The 19,023-nt window shown below is 38.3% G+C and overlaps 1 protein-coding gene across 2 annotated transcripts in view; it reads left to right on the top strand.

Moving 5' to 3' along the window:
- Positions 1 to 19,023, top strand: part of LOC124721518 (protein PRRC2C-like) — a 244,063-nt gene that overhangs the window by 97,600 nt on the left and 127,440 nt on the right. For both annotated transcript variants that reach the window (XM_047246536.1, XM_047246535.1), the window contains one exon: positions 13,408 to 13,554. In XM_047246536.1, the coding sequence (XP_047102492.1) occupies positions 13,408 to 13,554 (147 nt within the window). The remainder of the gene's footprint in view (positions 1 to 13,407; positions 13,555 to 19,023) is intronic.

Here is a 19,023-nt window from a genome sequence, read left to right as displayed (position 1 = left end):
GCTATTGGAATTTTTCAAGAGTGTAATAATATCTTCAGTATTATTTTCTATACATGCTCAATTTTTCAGATATCAAAAAGTGTGTTGTGTGGCATACAACATTACTCCAATTATCTGCTGTTATAAGTGCCATTGATTTCTCTAACAGTTTATGAAGTTCTGCTAGTGAAGCTTTTATTATTTGTACTTATGTAACATTTGATCTGTGTCCAAATCATTTTGATGGAATCAAAGTGATGGTGATATGATGTAAGCCTTAACAATCCTTTGACTGTGTTTTTTAGCAAACTTGTCAATAACATGCTGTTGAAATTCTAGCTTATTTTGTTTTGCAAGTTCCATAAACTTTGCCTTATCCGAATTTCTATGCACGTGCATATTGTGACATTTTAAATCATGTAGCACTATCAATTTTTTCAGTTGCCATTGTCAAAAGAGTTGTATCTTTAATAACTGAATGGTATGGGGTAATGTCCATTACAAGGACAGATCACCAATTTGTTTTCCGTAGTTGTGCCTTGAACCACTTCAGGAGACTGTCATGATCAGTTCTCTTCATGGTAGTCACTTGTTTTCCTCAAAATGTAAACTGGGAGAAGATTTGCTGTGACACCTTTAAGTATCTTCAAAACGTTTGCAGTTCTTTAATCTACCTTTTAATCAGTAGAGTTGCACCATGTCTTACTCTTCGAAATATTCACACACTGAGCACACAAACTCATGTGTCTGACCACACACATGAGCATATTGCTGAACTTCCCATTTAGCAACCATGCTTTCTGGCACACTTCAGCTACAAGCTTCAGACATTCTGTAGTGCAATAAACTTGCTGCACAGAAAAGCAAAGCACACAGCAAAAACTACTGTTAGGTTACTGGCCACAACTGGTTAGTAACAGCTACCTGGCTTATCGGAGTGAGGGACTGAGGGTGCAAACAACCACATTTTGTGATTGGTTGTTGCAAAGGTAGCTTGACATCAGTATTTAGTATTCTGATTCAGGTGTAGTGAAAATTTGTGAAAGCAAGGGTTGGAAAGTGGGAGCACATAAACAGTAAAGCTCATATAGACTTTTATGGCCTCTGTTGCCGCCGCCGCCACCACCACCACCACCACCACCACCACCACCACCACCACCACCACCACCACCACAAATGAACAGAGGAAGAAGACGAAAAGTTGAGAGCACTTACAAAACTGTATAATGTTCTTCAGTGTAGTTTACGAGGCATGACCTCGTACATGAAACATTTAGTTCCTAATGATGTGGGAATTTATTGACCTCTAATCGTGTGTTGTATGCCTGGAACCTTCATATACCTAATTGTCAGTAATATAATTAATTTAGGAACAAAGTTCAGAAACTGACAGGCACAGAAACAAGACTGGAAACTTCGTACATTGTGTCAGATGATTGTGTATTCAGTTGTCACAATATAGCAGTGCAGGTGTGTGGGGGTGGGGGGGGGGGGGGGGGTACTCTAGCTCTCATCTGAAAGCTAGTGCAGTTTTCCAGCTTGTTGATGTGCCTGTGAATGATTTGACACTTATCCTATTTGCTGAGTAGTTGCCTCTACTCGTGTTATTTACATTCTGCCATAACTTTCCATACCATATCTATTGTCAGTAATAACTATTCTTGTTTGAAATATGTAGATGACCAAGAAGGAATGTGGTTGTTTCAAATTAACATAAATGAAATACATGTGAGTAAAGGTCTTGAGCTCATATGAAGTAAACAACACCTCTGCTGTAAAAGAAAATTGCTCATTATTGGTGAGAAATGATATCCATTGTATAAGATTATATGTTTCGTATTTCTATTTAGGCAGTGAGCACACTGCAGCTCTGTTTTTATGTGAAAATAAAAAGGAATATTCCTGTTACCTTTCAGCTTCGTATATGTGTTTTTGTCATAGTTACTGTCAACCAGACTTTGCAATTGTGTATGACAATTGTAAATCCTTTACTGTATTTGTACATCTTGAGGAAGTACCCAGTCACAATACAGTTTCCTGTTTTAGTGCACTTCATTGATAAATGCCCAGGCTTACTGCATAAAGGGTTTAATCCAGTCTTACCTACCTTCCCGTACATTGCTGGGAAGTCTGAAAATGTGGTTTTTGGAGTGAAGTTAAAGGTAGAATGTATATCACCAGGTTAGTGTTCATAGACTGAGTCAATGAGAATAAAAGCAAACGTATTTCCTGTTCTCTTGTCAGGTACTGACTACCTCTACTGCCCCACATCTACGTTACTCATACCCATCACACCACTGTGGCAATGCCATTTCATGTCCCCTAGGTCCATACGGTGAGAATCTATTCCTGCCCTCTATGCTGAGGCTGCTGTTGCTTTTGCAAGGGAAATTTTGCCTTGTGCTCCAAACAACTACTACTACTACTACTACTACTACTACGACTTTTTGTGGTATTCTTTTTTTCTCTATTCTCTATTTCCTTTTATTTCATTGTCCTAATCATATGGTTCTTATTCTCAGCTTTATTGAAATCTTGTTGCTTCACTCCAGCTAGGCACTGTAGTTGCATCATAGCCAGGTTCATCTATCCCAGGGCTTCCATTCAGTTGGCGCATAAAATGGTAGCGTTTTTGTTTTGCGCGTTGGTATTCTGGCTGCTATAGGTTTATTTATGGATTGTTATTTTTTATTTGTAGTTCACTGTCGCTATTTCAGTTTAATATTATCATTTTGTTGTTTGGTTATGGTGAGTAGAGCTGTGGATGCTAGAAAATGGAGTGCCAAGTGAAGAAGTTGGAACACTTCTGACATATTCTACTATTTGAGTTCAGTAGAGGTTTGACATTAACGGAGGCAGCCAGAAACATGTCATGTATGGGGTAATGCCATAGGACAGAGCATAACAAGAAAATGGTTTTCTCATTTTAAGGAAGATTATTTTGACATTAGTGACTCCATGTCAGGAAGACCTTCAAAGTTTGATGAAGGCCATCTAAAACACATTAACCCACAATGAACTGTGATCATTCCACCATTGTGCGAGATTTGCATGCAATTGGGAAGTTAAGTTGTGACAATAAATGATGTCTTTGTGCTAACGTAAACAAAGAAAGAAATGGATGAGCCCAAACAGAGCAGCAACTCCCCATACAAAGATCTGTGTGCATCCAGGAAAGATAATGTCATGCATATGGTGGAACAGTGACAATGTGATGTACTATGAATTGCTTCTCTGAGGTGTAACCATAACTGCTGACATTTGTTGTCAACAACTGAGACATCTTGCAGATGCAATCTAAACATGATGACCAGGAAGACTGTATGAAGGGGTGCTACTCCAAGATAATGCTTTTGCGCATTCTGCTAGACTGACAAAAAATGCTATACAGGGGTTGGTTTGGGAAGTCATTCCACAGCCACATTATGCACCTTATCTTGAGGCCTCAGATTTTCATCTATTTTCGCTCTCTGTCGAGCAACCTTCAAGGAATTTCATTTCCAGATGAAAATGCATTTGTTCAGCTCTTCGCCTCAAAACGTGATTTCTAAAGTCACAGAATAGAAACGTTATCCCAGTATGGTAAACAGTTGTAAATATATTGTTGAAGACATTTCTCTGTTATGTGTATCTGTTGTGTTTATTAAACTTATAGAAAAACTTGAAGAACTTATGCACCAACCCAGTAGATTGCCAGAATTTCACTTCATTATGAAGACTTTTAGACCTCAAAAATGTTATGGTATTTCACATAGACCAGACAACTAACCCGTGCTGTTTTCTGCACTAATAACTTGTGCAGAAATTATGGATGTAATTTTTCCATTAAATGGCGTGCCTTCTAAGATTGGTAAGTAAGGGAATTGAGTATTAAGGAGTTAGTTAAAATGAGCTTTCCATCTTTACAGAAATTGGCCCTAGTGCTGGAATATTTTGCCATACTTCTCCATGATGCACATGTTATGTTTATTGTCTTGGACACTCATTTTCTATTCCTTGTCCACTTCAAATGTTCTATTCTCTCCATGTGACATTTCCAGTTGATTGTGAAATTCCCGATAGTGTACTCTCTTTGCTTCTCTTGTTTCTTTTCCGTATCTGGAAATTACCAGTTTCTTATAGTTTTTGGACCCAATACTGAGCTAGAACAGTAACACACACATTTGCTTCCCATAGATCTTTGAGAGTACACTGGAATGGAGAAGCAGAGCATTCCAAAATACCTTTCATGTCTTGTACCTGATCACATTCACAGAGGATATCATCCTGATCCTTCTATCTCAATCTTGTTAGATGTGTCTTCATTGGCACTAGACTTGCTTGTAGTCAGATTTTCCATGCCAGTTGGCGCATCTTCTTAAAGTAAGTCTGAGCTTTGAGGTTCTGTACTAAGCTAAGCACAAGAGTCATTATTGATTTTAGACATGATGACATGTTGAATTATATCAAAAATCTCTTTAAATTTCTCATTTCATTCATGATCTGCTCATTACATTGTTGAGGCTGCAGTACATTGTACTTTGTACAGCGTGGCCAAAATTTTATCCTCCATCTAAACAAGTACGTAACATGTTTAATTGAGGATTGCGTCTACTTTCTCCGCATGGGCACATCTTTTCTAGACTGGACAGGCTTATTCAGTTGCAGAGATATGTGTTGTTAGAATTTCTATGAACAGGCAGTATACACATGATGGAATTTCTGTGAACAGGCTGATTTACACGCTATTTTCTCCATGCCATCTTTCTAAGAGTTGTATTAAATGCTGAAACTTTAGGATGGTGTATGCTCAGTGACTTCAGTAGGTGAAAGATCTGTCTAAAAATTGGCCAGATACCTGAATTCATCAATAATTCTGACATGATAGCCTGTTGTTTGGTTGTAGGACAGGCAAAACCAGAAGCTGTGTAACATCTCAGCTGACTAGCTGAATAAACTTGTCACTCAGCCCCCAAGCATCAAAGAACTGTCACGTACAAGATGCCCCAGACTACATATCTAACCCTGACATCTTCCATCTAAAAGATGTTACAGTAAACACAAGAAGAAGACAATAATGGGAATCTCCAATGAAGTGGTACAGAACTATTGTATCAGCATTACAGTGATGAAGAATGTTGCAGATAGCTTAGTATCAGTATGAAAAGATGTATTTATTTATTTATTCATGAGTGGGATGATTCCTACTCAGTGGAAAAGCAGCATAATTGGACCTATTATTAAGAAAGAAGATGCCCAGTGAACTTGTGATTACCAGCCAATTAGCATTGTGCCAGCTGTATCAAAAGCTGTGGAATATATTGTTCATGATCAGTTGACTGAATACTTAGGCAAATTGTATGGCAAATTGAATGCCAGATACGTAGCTACATAGAAGACACCCATATTGATGGAAGACAAAGACTGGTGCAGGACCGTGGATACCATCTCTCACTAACTAAGTAATGAGTCACGCAGTTTCATAGAATACGGTCTGCCCATCCTTGTCAAGAACTATACCTTGAAAGCCAGTTACTTTAAATAGTGGACTAGCACCGTATTCTAGGACTTATTTTTGATAATAAACTTAACTGGTACTATATGTACAACTCAAGATGTCATACATAAAGAAACTCTATACTCCCCATTTCCTTGCTAACAACTCTGGGGTGCAAATCAAACACTTTCATTAACATTATAAAATTTTCGTTTTATCCGATTTCGATTATGAGTACATTGTTTGTGGGTCAGCAGCATTGTCAGTCCTAGAAATATTAGACACTGCCCACAACAATGGAGACCATTTGGTAACTGGAGCTTTCCTAACGAGCTCAGTTGGGTGCGCCACCACTGAAAATATGACACCACAAAATTTATTTAACCACAAAATTTATTTAACCACAAAATTTATTTAACCACAAAATTTATTTAACCACAAAATTTATTTAACCACAAAATTTATTTAACCACAAAATTGTGATTAATCAAATGCTGAACCACCCCTGTCATCCAATTTTATTTCACAATTGAAAGACCTGGTTACTCATGAACTGGCTTAGTGCAGGATGATCAGCAACTTCTGACGTGAACTTCACTTCGTTCAGTTACCTGTATGCCGTACTCTCCATTGTGAAAACCTTCACAGTATGTTCCCAAACTAGAAGCAAAGATGGGCTGAAGGTGCAACACCAAAGATAACACAATTCTCAAGTTTGTTCACTGTGCATTTTATTCATTCATCAAAGTGTATCCTCATTCAATCTCCTGTACACAGACAGCCCTGAAGACAATGAGCAAGTTGGCTTTGCATACATACACAATTGGAATAGAGTACAACTTTCTGTAATGAAAGAATGTGTTATCTGTACTGCAGAGTTGATAGACATGCACTGAGCACTACAAAATATAATGACTTTACCTCGACAGATTTTCATCATATGCAGTGACTCCTTAAGTGTTTCACAAACAATAGAAAAGTGCTATCCAAAACATCCAATGGTCTCTGTCATCCATGACAAACTGTATGCCCTCAACAATTCAGGATATCTACCATTTTTCTGTGGACATAGTCACATTGGTATGCCAGGTAATGAGCTGGTTGAAAAACTAGCCGAAGAAGCAGTGGGGATTGAAACACTCAAACTAGATATTTAAAGGGCAGACTTACGTACACACGTGATGTTGCATTCTGAAGTAATGAGAAAACAAATGACAAGATAATACACAATCCAATAAACTATGGACTATCAAACACATCACTAGGGTCTGGCAGACTTCACTACGAAGCTCAAGGAGGGACAGTAGTGCCTTATTTCATATCCGAACTGGGCTTACAAAAATAACTGATGACTTCCTACTATGACAAGAACCACCAGTGTACAACATCTGTGGAGGAACATTAATGATTTACCACATTCTTGAAGATTTTTCAACAGATCTGTGACATCAAATGGACCTAGGACATCACTTGTCAGTGACCCTAGTATTTGATTAGAAAACTATAAGCCACATGTACTACATTTTCTACAAAGGAGTGGATTTTACGCAAAGATTTAAAGACAACACTGTCCACTCTTATGGCTATTTAGGGGGTGGAGATCGGGGAGGCGGAGAGGCAGGCTCTCAATGTCAGATGAGAGTCCTGAGGCACCACCCACTTAGTTTCGCTCCTGAACCTCCTACGGATTGCTAAAATACCTCTTCTTGTCTCCAAACATATATTTAATTACACACATTATGTTGTCATTTTTACTTTTAGGCAACATAATTTTGACAGTTGGAAAAAAAGGCTTGTACCTCCATGTTCAGACTGCTTAGAGAGGATGGTCTGCAGCTCGTGGTCTTGCGGTAGTGTTCTCGCTTCCTGCACACGGGGTCCCGGGTTCAATTCCCAGTGGGGTCAGGGATTTTTCCTGCTTCGAGATGACAAACATCAGTCCAGTTTTTGTGAACATTGTAGCACAAACACTGCACTAATCAAGGAAAAAGATGACTTGAAATATGTCGTAGGCAATTACAGAGCCACAATATTGACACAACTACTTCATTCTGCAAAGTATTTGATTCTCTCAGCATTGATGTAGTGGTCAGAAAAATGTAACTGCTAGAATTTTCAGAAACTATTGCAAAATTGGTTTGAAAGCTACTTGAGGAACATGAAACATGGAGCAGGGAGATGTCTGCGGGAATGAAAAGTAATTCCGAAAGCATGTTCTGTCAAGGGTGTCCACAGACCACTGTTTTTCTTGTATGCCAATGAAATAAATCTTGTAAGTTGTGTTGTGTGAATATCATTTCTATACAGACGAACTCCAGATTTAAATGCCAGACCCAAAAATATCAATATTGTCATCATCCAAATGGATGACCACTGTCTTAAGTGTTCAGAGGTTTGCAAAACATGGGACTCAAAATAAATACAAAAAAGTCCCAAGTAATTTTAATATCTTGTGGACATGAGAAGTTAATTATTTCTTAATTCTGCAACCTATTCCTACCAACAGATGTTAAAGATATTGGTGTGGAATTTTGTGGGTCCATTCTTCCATCCTTCTTATATATAGGAGTCACATGGGACATTGTGATGGGTGAGAGATTTGCAATAAATGCAAGAAAAGTAATGGCCAATGCCGTTGAGTACTTTCTGTAAAACAGAATTTGGATTTCATCTGGACTTGGTGACTTATTTGTTTTCAACTCTTTCAGTTGTTTCTCTATGTCAGGGATGCTTATTACTGTGTTGTCTGCGCAGAACTCTGTGATGGTCAAATGACAGTATGTCTGTTCGATTCCCTGCATGAATGATTTCTTAAACGCAAAATTTAAAACTTTGCCAATAATTTTGCTATCTTGTACTGTCACACCAGACTGCACAATGAGTAACTGAATGGAAGCCTTAGACTCACTTAGCGATTTTACATAGGACCAGGATTTTTTTGGTTTCTTCGCCTGATCTTTTGCTAAGGTATGACAGTGGTAGTTGTATTGTTCATGCACAAGTCTTTTCACAGTTGCACAAATCTATACTAACCTTTTTGTCTGTAGTCATTTTCACCTTCTCTTTCGAACCAAGTGTGCAATAGAGCAACAGGGCCTGATTAGCTCCGTTCTTGCGAGAAACTATGAATAATTCTTTAATAAAGTGGCAGTTCCTCAATCACCATTTAGGGTGGAGAGAACATGGAAGGTATATAGATATTTGCTGGCTGTTTGTCGCTGAAGTCATAAACTGTCTGAACCAAAGTATGCTGCACCCTATGTAATGCAGAATTGATCACTAGATGTCATGAGGGAAGGGCCCACCAGTACAGAAGGATGCAGGGAGTATTGTGTTGTTAGTAGAGAAACAGTAACAGTAGAATGGATCACTCACGAGAGCTCAGTGACTTTGCACAGGGACTAGTAATTAGATGCCACTTAAAACAAATCTATTGGGGCCATTTCAGCCCTTCTAAAGCTGTTTATCTCAGCTGATAATGATGGGTTCATGGTGTGAAAATGTGAAGCAACAACCCAGCTAAACCAAGACCTGGCAGATCTCGTGTACTGATAGACATGGAATGTCAAGGTTTGTGGGCATAAAAAATCACAGGATATCGGCGGAAGCAATAACTTTTAAGTTCCACAATGGTTGAGCAGCTTCTCAGAAACCATAAATTTCTGCAGTCAGTGCTAAGCAACGCCACTGTAGGGTGGATGGCAGGAAATAGGCATTTGTGGGTCATAAATCATGGTTTGCCATGTGTCAGTCTGATGGAAAGGTTCGGTGGAGAACATTACTTGTTGTCTTGTGGTGCCAACAGTGAAGCATGGACATGTAGGGGGGTGTTTTTAATGGTGAGGGCGTGGTCCTCTTATAGCGCTTAAGGAAACTAAATGCAAAATGATATGAGCATATTTTACAGCTTGTGTACAGTGAAGAAACAATTCGAAGACAATGACTGATAACCTGCTCTCTCATAAAGCAGTATCTGTGAGGTAATGGTTTGTGGACAATAGCAGTCCTGAAATGAACTGGCTTGCCCACAGTTTTGATAAGAACCCAGTGGAACACCCGTGGGATGAGTTACAATGTCAACATCATTACACACCCCAGCATCTGACCTCACTACCTTCTCTGGTTTCAGCTCTTGTGGACAAATGGGGTGCCATTCCTGTAAAGACAGTCTCTTATTGAAGGTGTCCACAGTAGAGTTCAAGCTGTTATAAAGACATATCCCATATTGATGTCGAGTAATAAGTGTCCAGATGCTTGTGATCAGATAGTGTAAAAGTTTTTGTCTCAACACTGAAGGACTGTGTTGTATAACATTGTTACTTGCTGTCAGTATCAGTGGCTTTCTCAGGTGTTGAGTGTTCTATCTGAGAGTTGCTAAAGACTTTAGTGAAGATTTCTGTAATTGAGAGAGAGAGAGAGAGAGAGAGAGAGAGAGAGAGAGAGAGAGAGCACACCACAAGAGTTGGACTGTGATGTTGGCATGTTATGTTTACAGCGTTACCTGCATAAGTTAGCAGACAGCACTTCATATGCCAGTACAACACTTAAGTATGTCATTACTAGTGACAAGCTGTCCTGTTACAATTAATACCACCCTCATGCTTAATGAAATGAGCAGGGAATGGGTTAGCAAATGTTCCTGAATGAGCAAGAAAGTTTCTTCAGCATAAAAGTTTCTTCAGCATAAAAGTTATGCAAATGAGGAATGTGAATTATTTTTGTAATGTTGCATGGGATTGAAAACATTGGCATTACACCAGTCAGTGTTGGAAATAGCAATGCCCCCCCCCCCCCCTCCCTTGCATGTATGCCCCCCGCCACACACACACCTACACCTACCTTTTCCAGTCAAGGATTAAGTAAGTTATATTTGTCTGTTTGGGGAAAAACTCTTGTAAAGACAAGACAAGGAGAATGTGTAGTATTACCTTTTATTCAGGAATTTCTATTATAAGTGCATGGCTTTGACTTTTATTCTTGGGGTTTAGTGTTAAAAACGGTGTATGTTGTTTTTTAATAACAAACATTTTAGAAAATTTAAAATATTTATGATATTCAAATAACTTAATGATAAAATATATTACAGTAGTTTTGATGTACAGCTACCATGTTGCACTAGATTTTTGAAGGTGACTCACAATTCAATGCATCACCTATTTTGAGGTTCTTTTTTAGGGGTGTAATTTCGTAGGATGCTGAGGTAGTGGAAGTAACAACAGTAAATGTTGTAGCTGTAGTATTTTTATTTTTTATGTATTGTAAGATGAGATTCTGGAAGGAACAGTGCACAAAATGTTGTTTGTTATAGCTGTTCTGGTAGAAGGGCATGTATAATTTTGCAATGTTTAATATTATGATGAACAAACTTAACTGTGGCATGTAAAGCTTTCAATTACAGTTGCTTAGGTAACCTGCTGTTTGTGTTATAGGATGTATTAGTGTCTGGAAGTGTCAGCTGCATAATTTGACGCTTTCTTAACAGAGTTGATTAAAATTTTGCATATTGCTGTAAAAACTGGCTTCTTCCTTTTTGAATGGTTACTAGGTCTGGCTGTGTTTCTGAATTTCAGTTGTTGTTTATAGTTGTAAGTGGGGCAGGTATGTTCCATTGGAATCTAAGCGTAGTAAATGGTCCTCCAAATTTATTCCTCCTTGAATCTAGTGGGACATATACATCCCACTTAAAATAATTTTTGTTCACTGGGGTTAGGATCTGTAAAAAGAAAGAATTAAGAGTCACTATTATGTCAGATTTATTTATTTACAGCTTAACATTTGTATGAAATTGTTCAAAACATGGCTGAATACATAGTGGCACTTTACAGTAGCTACATATGAAATTAGTCCTTATGTCTTGCTTCCATGTGGTGCATTGTCTGCATTGCCACCTTGAGCTCCTTGCTGGAAATGTTTTTCAATTGTATTTACATGCACATAATCATCAACACAGAAGGGTGTGAAGAAATATATATGGTAACGACCTCAACTATATTCGACCCTGCATCCATACCGGAGCACACAGCTATAATGGTACATGTAGATCAGTTTGGTCATCTGAGAGAAAGATATGCCATCAGCAGTAGGTCATTAAAAGGGTGGGATTGGATTTTTATTTTTGTTTATTTTTTGGCTGTTGCAATAGTAAAATGTTTCATCTTTTGGAACTGTAATAATGATAGAAAATGTGATCAAGTTTCTTTTCACTTTGCTCTTGTGAGGGGGAGAAATATATAAAGAAGGGGAAGGCAAGCATTCATCACAAAAAACAGACCTGAAGGTTATGAAGTTTTCCATTTCATATCAAATCAAGGGAAATAAAATATGATTACAACACTGAATAAAATCTAGAAATGTAAAATTTTAAGCACAAGCAAGAACAGAAGGCACCTGTAGAGATTCTCAATACACTGGCCATAAGGCAAAACCATTAAATGAATTTAAAAGTGTTTTATTAATAAGTGTGCGCAAATCGGTACAATGTAAAAAAGGTGATAAATATCTTTATTGAGCTTACCTATTGCAGACAGGAAAAAAATTACATAAAATTGCCAAAACACAAGGCACAAGATGCACAACTGAAACAGTTGAGTGGTATTTCATGCATATGCATTATCTACTTGCTTTTATATGTAATTGCAAATAAGAAGTGACGACATTGCAGCAGATTAAAATTAATGGTTGTGATACATGTGTGCTGATACACAGGATTTGAAATTTTGACATCAAGAATTTCATAATGTTTTATGTGAAGGTTCTCATTTGTAAGCTACATACTAGGCAGGAGCCAATTAGTGCACTCAATAAAACTAGTCACTAGGGCCATTTCCTTGCCTTTAGTAAGTGATCCACTGTAATTTGAAATAAAAATATCACTGCTACAACTGGCGGCTGCAGCATTCCTAGCAGTTTCATATCTACCACAGTGACCCGGTTGATAGTGCATATTGGTTTGATGCTGTGATTGTATATGGCATCCCTTATCTTGTTGAGATAGCAATTGGGTTCATAGGATCAGATAGCCCCATCAAGGAAAAATCAGCGGAAGGATTGAAATTTGTCCTGAAATGCTACACTGATTTAGTTTGTTGCATGCCATGTTGAGATGGAGTAATGTCAGAACACTTAAATCTGGTTTTGCAAAATAACTGTTGTTCCTTGCACAAATCTGTGATAGCCATCCCATATTGCAGAGAATGTGATGTACATCAGTTTAAGGTAGCCTCACTAAAATCAGAGGATGAACGAAAGTCCCATTGTGTGCTGTCTTTGGAGTACCGTTTCCCTTTATTTTATTACTTGTGTGTGGTAATGCATTCTGTACCTACAAATTTGAAAATAATAGTTTGCTTTTAAATTGTGATAATATATATTTCTCAATATATGTTTGCTTTAGAGAACATTTGATGAGTGCACAATAAGATTTTGGCCTAAGGGTAGTATATTAAAAAATGAAGCTGTCTGCAGAGAGAAGACTGAAAGTTACAGCAACACAATATATATTAGCCTTCTCAAAGAGATAAAGCTGCTTCTTCTTCTTCTTCTTCTTCTTCTTCTTCTTCTTCTGTTCAGTTATGTGTAGAAATCCTGTCAACTTAAGTCATTAACAACATATTTTGTCAACAACACTAACATCTTGCACTTATTTATTAAGTAAAATAAATAAGAGAATACCAATATTATTAAATATGTCTTTTCTTACAGTCTCAGTTGGTTACTGAGACAAAATGAGGAAACACTAGTGGTTGTTGAAGAATTCAGTTATCTTTTAATTTTGTCTGCAATGTTGTGAAGTGTTTAATTTCCTTGTAAGGGTGGTAATAAGCAACAGATTTTCTCATTTATGCCTAAGGATTTATGTTGGTTGGCGTGTTTGGTTTAGTAAGTGGCTTGAGAGTAAATATGCACAGTTCATTATTAGATAACATTTGATAGTTACTAATTTTTAATTGTAGGTTGCAGGACCAGGACCTCGAGCAGTTGAGGATGAAGAAATATGGCATGAGAGAAGACGTCAGCATTGTGCCGATGTTGCACTGGCTGTTGTGCGTGCCAGGCAGCGCAAGGAAGAAGAAGAACAGCGTTACCAAAAGACTAAACAGGTAAAATAAATGCAAAGCTTTCCTTTGTTCACCAGGTGCATAGGAAATGAACTGACTTCTTGTCTGCCAGACCAGTTGGAAGAGAACAAGAGCACCTTTAAGAAAGCATCCAAAGCATGACAACTTTGCCATATCATTCATGACAAGAACATCAGCACGAATACAGGGAAGGTTACTTTCATAATGACACAGCTGATTTTATAATTTTCTCTTTCCCTATACTTCTCTGCGTAGGTTTTAAGCTAACCTATTTTTTGTTTTATAGAGATGATATGAATTTATCAGTCATTAATATGTATAGAAGGTTTCCAAAGTTAAACACACACACACACACACACACACACACACACACACACAATTTGTATTATGAGACAGCGTAATTTTAGTAACAAAAGGCGACCTCAGATGCTTCCTTAGAGAATATTAAAATAGTTGATGAATATTGAAGGTGCTTCCACAGGCTTAAATATTTTGAATCCATTGCTGATAGTGAATGATGTATACCGTATTTTACGGACTATAAGATGCTCTGTTCTCTTCGAAAAATTGCCTCCAAAATTCAGTTGCTTCTTATACACGAAATTAATATTAAAATGTTTAGTGTTTGATTTAAAATCCCACCAATATTAAAAATGGTAATATACTGGGTGTTACAAAAAGGTACGGCCAAACTTTCGGGAAACATTCCTCACACACAAAGAAAGAAAATGTTATGTGGACATATGTCCGGAAACGCTTATTTTCCATGTTAGAGCTCATTTTATTACTTCTCTTCAAACCACATTAAGCATGGAATGGAAACACACAGCAACAGAACGTACCAGCGTGACTTCAAACACTTTGTTACAGAAAATGTTCAAAATGTCCTCCGTTAGCGGGGATACATGCATCCACCCTCAGTCGCATGGAATCCCTGATGCGCTGATGCAGCCCTGCAGAATGGCGTGTTGTATCACAGCCGTCCACAATACGAGCACGAAGAGTCTCTACATTTGGTACCGGGGTTGCGTAGACAAGAGCTTTGAAATGCCCCCATAAATGAAAGTCAAGAGGGTTGAGGTCAGGAGAGCGTGGAGGCCATGGGATTGGTCCGCCTCTACCAATCCATCGGTCACCGCATCTGTTGTTGAGAAGCGTATGGACACTTCGACTGAAATGTGCAGGAGCTCCATCGTGCATGGACCACATGTTGTGTCGTACTTGTAAAGGCACATGGTCTAACAGCACAGGTGGAGTATCCCGTATGAAATCATGATAACGTGCTCCATTGAGCGTAGGTGGAAGAAACTAAAATGAGCTCTAACATGAAAATTAAGCATTTCCGGACACATTTCCACATAACATATTTTCTTTATTCGTGTGTGAGGAATGTTTCCTGAAAGTTTGGCCATACCTTTTTGTAACACCCTGTATTAGATAAACCTCTCTGTATCTGGCAACTTTGGATTCAGCTGACAGCATATATAGTGGTGTCTATAAATAAAAACCATTTATAATGGATCAAATCAGATTCATAGTGGTGTCTGTCGGAGTATTTAGAAATGTTGCCAAGAGATATGCTGTATGCAATGAAGAGTAGCCGTTAGCATTGCTGGCTGGCATAGTGCAGGTTGCCAGTTCAGATTCTGTCACCAGCAAGTATTTGTTACTTAGTATTCAAAATTTCTAGAAGATTCTCAAAATTTGTAATGTTTGTATATTCTGGAATATTTGCTGTTTGTACAAATAGCAGCACTCTCCATTGAAGAGGCAGTTCTGCTCTGTGTGTATGTTGTTATCCATAATAATTGTGGTTTCAGTAGGTAAGCATTGTTCCCGATTGACAACCCTGTTTTGGGTTTGGACTTGCTTGTGGTTAAGATGTGACACTATTTGCTGGAGACACTGGATAGCTCAAACAATGTACACCAATGTGATTCCAATTGGGCAACATGAAAGCTGTCACAGATATTGAAAGAAAGCGAAATAGAAGCAGTACATCAATCCTGAGGTCCATATGTTGAGGAGGCCAGTGGATTCCAAAAGAGCATTAAGTCAGCTGCATAAGAGGCATCCATCAGTATTTTCTGGGGATTCTGTTCAGGATCTGATGGAATGGCTAAAATGTTGAAACTGAAAAAATTCTTAGTACAAGAACACTTGAAGAACAGAGCCCAATGTTGTGGGAAAACAATACAGTCCTGCATACTGAATGTTTTTGCTCTGTGCCACATTGTGAATCTGACTGTGACAGACATAGACAAAATATCACAGTTGATTAAAGGAATCATGGAAGACATTTACCAAGCTCTTTGGGTAAAAGAGGTTACAACAGACTAGTTAGCAAGTCCTGCCAGCATTTTGAGGAAATACAACAGAAAAGAATCAGGTGAAAGAGCTGTGACAGACTCCTGCATCTGGTCCTTATGCCTGTTACGCAAAACCACCACGACCCTACCTCTCTCATACATCAGGTAGTAGGAGAAAAGATACAGCAGTTTATCGCAGTCAGAAATGTCACACAGAGTACACAAGAAATAACAGGCCTGAATGTGAACCCCTATATGTCAGGAGACTATGTAGATTGTTGGAGAAGAGTTGTATTGATCTCTAGCATCAATTCTGCACCAACAGTCAAACGTGCCATGAAGAATACTTGGCCAACTTGGATTTGTGCCACAAGCATCAAACGACACCCAGCATCTGTGCAAGGCCAATAAAACCAACTCCTCTGCCAAATACAGGATGGTTATCATTAAACTTCAGTTACTTGAGATGGGCCCCCAGGAAAAACTAATGATCGTATGATAATGAAACCGCATGGAAACATTAACAAGGACACGCAAAAGAGAAATAATGAGTTAACAATTGACAGAAACACATTTGAATTTCCATATGAAGATGGTAACATTTGTTAATTGTGTACCATGTTTACGTTACAGGTTACAAACATTGCCCAATGTGATGAAATGGTTCAAATGGCTCAGAGCACTATGGGACTTGTTGAAATGAAATGTATCTTGCAGTACTTCATTTTATAACAATTCCTGTTGGCCATTCCTTATAATAATGTTTGAATGTTGTACATTTGACTATCAGTGAAACAGTTCCCTGTAGTCATCACAAAAATGCGAAGTGTCTATTGAATCATAAAAACAAACATTTTTCTTGCACCAGGCGCACAGGACAAAGGAAAGATTGGTGCAGTCAGTCACTTCGCAGTAACCACTAGTTTCATTTAGACAGAACTGGCCCCAGCCATTGTTCTGCATATTGCGCTGCATAGAAGGTATACTTCATTAGATTGGTAAAGTGTGGTGAAGATACTTGGTAATGGAGCTTAAGAATACTGTTGTACTGATAAATCTGAAATGAGAGAATGATATCGGAAATTATGTTGTTTCATAATTTCCTGAAAAATGCTTTCTACTTTCGAAAAATGTCTTTACTAAGAGTTTGAATTGCACTAGTAGTTCCAGGTGGAATTCACATTACATCTACAGATTTTTCGTCATCCTCCACAAAAACAGAGGTGTCGTTATGTCCAGACCAAGAGTCCAACAAAAGCAATAAATTAGGATCTGCAGTTAGTAGGAATACATTTCGAACAAAATGTTGAAAATGATTCTTTCCCATTTTTCCAGATTTTGATATATCGATTACAAGATTTTTGCAGTCATTGATTGGGCGACCAACTCAGTCTTTTTTTCACCCCGAAATGATAAAATGCGGTATGCATGCAGTTTATTCATGATACCAGACTGATCAGCATCATAAACAGCAGTTGCGGAGATAATAGCAAGTTAAGTCTTTCCATCACCTACTAATTTCCAATAGTAATGTGTATTACTGGCAGCTGCTTTACACGTTTGCTCTACACGTTTACGTCAGGCACCGATGACCACGTAGTTGAGCACCCCACAAACTCATCATCATCATCATCATCATCATCATCTACATGTTTACATGACATAAACTTGGTAATTTTGCGACATCCTATTCATCACGATTTATTGAACCTGTGTAGCCAGGTTGACACGGCCTGGAAATCAGCAATTGTTCATGTCGGATGCAATTCAGAGTGCCCAATCTTGTAGATCTCAATTGGTAACGGTGCATAGCCTCTGATGAGTAGTTCTAAATCTTTGGAACAGTTTTTAATTCAGATGGTTTCGGGTTTCCGTTTGGCGCATATTTCTTACTTGATGTAAGTCATTCTTCCATTTGTACAGTTCATGCTCAGATTTTACGAAACGAAAACACCTTTGCCCACTGCGTCACTTCAAGCGTTTTATCCCTCCTTCACTTAACCAATATTTCACTGCCTTTTCTTTGTCGCTGAAAGATCTCTTTTTTTTAAAGGGGGGGGGGGCTTGGAAGGTATTCTTATTCAGAACTGTTAATGGCACAACTGACATTTTCCGAACCACAATTGATGGAATCATCACAGTTATTTCCTGTTTCTTCTAACGTATCCACAATTTGAAACGAAATGTAGATATCATTTGAATGAATGTCAAGGAAATCAACTAACAAATGACAAACATGTACGTCCTCAGGAGAAGTAGGTGATTTCGGGTGGAAACCATGTTCTTCATATTTCATCATTGCTAAATTGAGAACGTTAATTGGATTCCACATTACTGAGAAACAGGAAGAAAAAAATAGGTACTGTTAGCAGGCATGCCTTATGAAAGCACAATATATATTCATTCAGCTCTGTCTGGATTGTCAATACTTACCAATACTGGAAATGGAATGGAATGAAATGAAATGATTGTATGGCATTTATTGGCCAGGATATCACTTTCGAGGTTTGGCCGCCGTATTGCAAGTGTTTTTAGCTGACACCTCTTCGGCGACTTGTGTCAATGATGATGAAAATGATGATGGACACACAACACCCAGTCCCCTACCAGGAATCAAACCCGGGCCCCCTTGCGTGATAGGTGGTAACGCTACCGCTGCGCCACGGAGACGGACCACCAATACTGTAAAAAGGAACTGATAAATTGTAATAGATGTTAACTTGAGTGGCTAATTGAAGAGAAAAGTAACTGTGTACTGTAGTGTCAGAGAAACTGTAACATGAAACGTCCTTTACGAATTACAATCGGGTTGTGTCAAGTTTCCTCTTTACAAATGTACTGCCGACCTCAGCTGTACATGTGCCTAGTTGCACATTCACAGTTGCTAGTGCACCAGTAGGGATGTACATTTCTACTGCTGCCTGGCATGCTACGAATTTGGAAATTTTCAGCTATTGTTTTTTAATACTTGCAGTGCCTCATAGCAGCTAATATTTTGACAGCGCGTTTCTTTTGTTGTCTTCCTCCTGTGTAAAATATTTTAGGGTACATTCTGAGATGTCTTACTGGACCATTCCCTTGTCGGTGCTGACAGGACATTAAACCTAGTCTTGCTTGCATTACCATTACCATTAGTATTTGCGTTTGTTGTGATGTTGCTCACACATTAGTTTCAATGTAA

Source organism: Schistocerca piceifrons, chromosome X, assembly GCF_021461385.2.
Source record: "Schistocerca piceifrons isolate TAMUIC-IGC-003096 chromosome X, iqSchPice1.1, whole genome shotgun sequence".
NCBI lineage: Eukaryota > Metazoa > Arthropoda > Insecta > Orthoptera > Acrididae > Schistocerca > Schistocerca piceifrons.
This window is presented reverse-complemented; position numbering and strand designations above follow the sequence as displayed.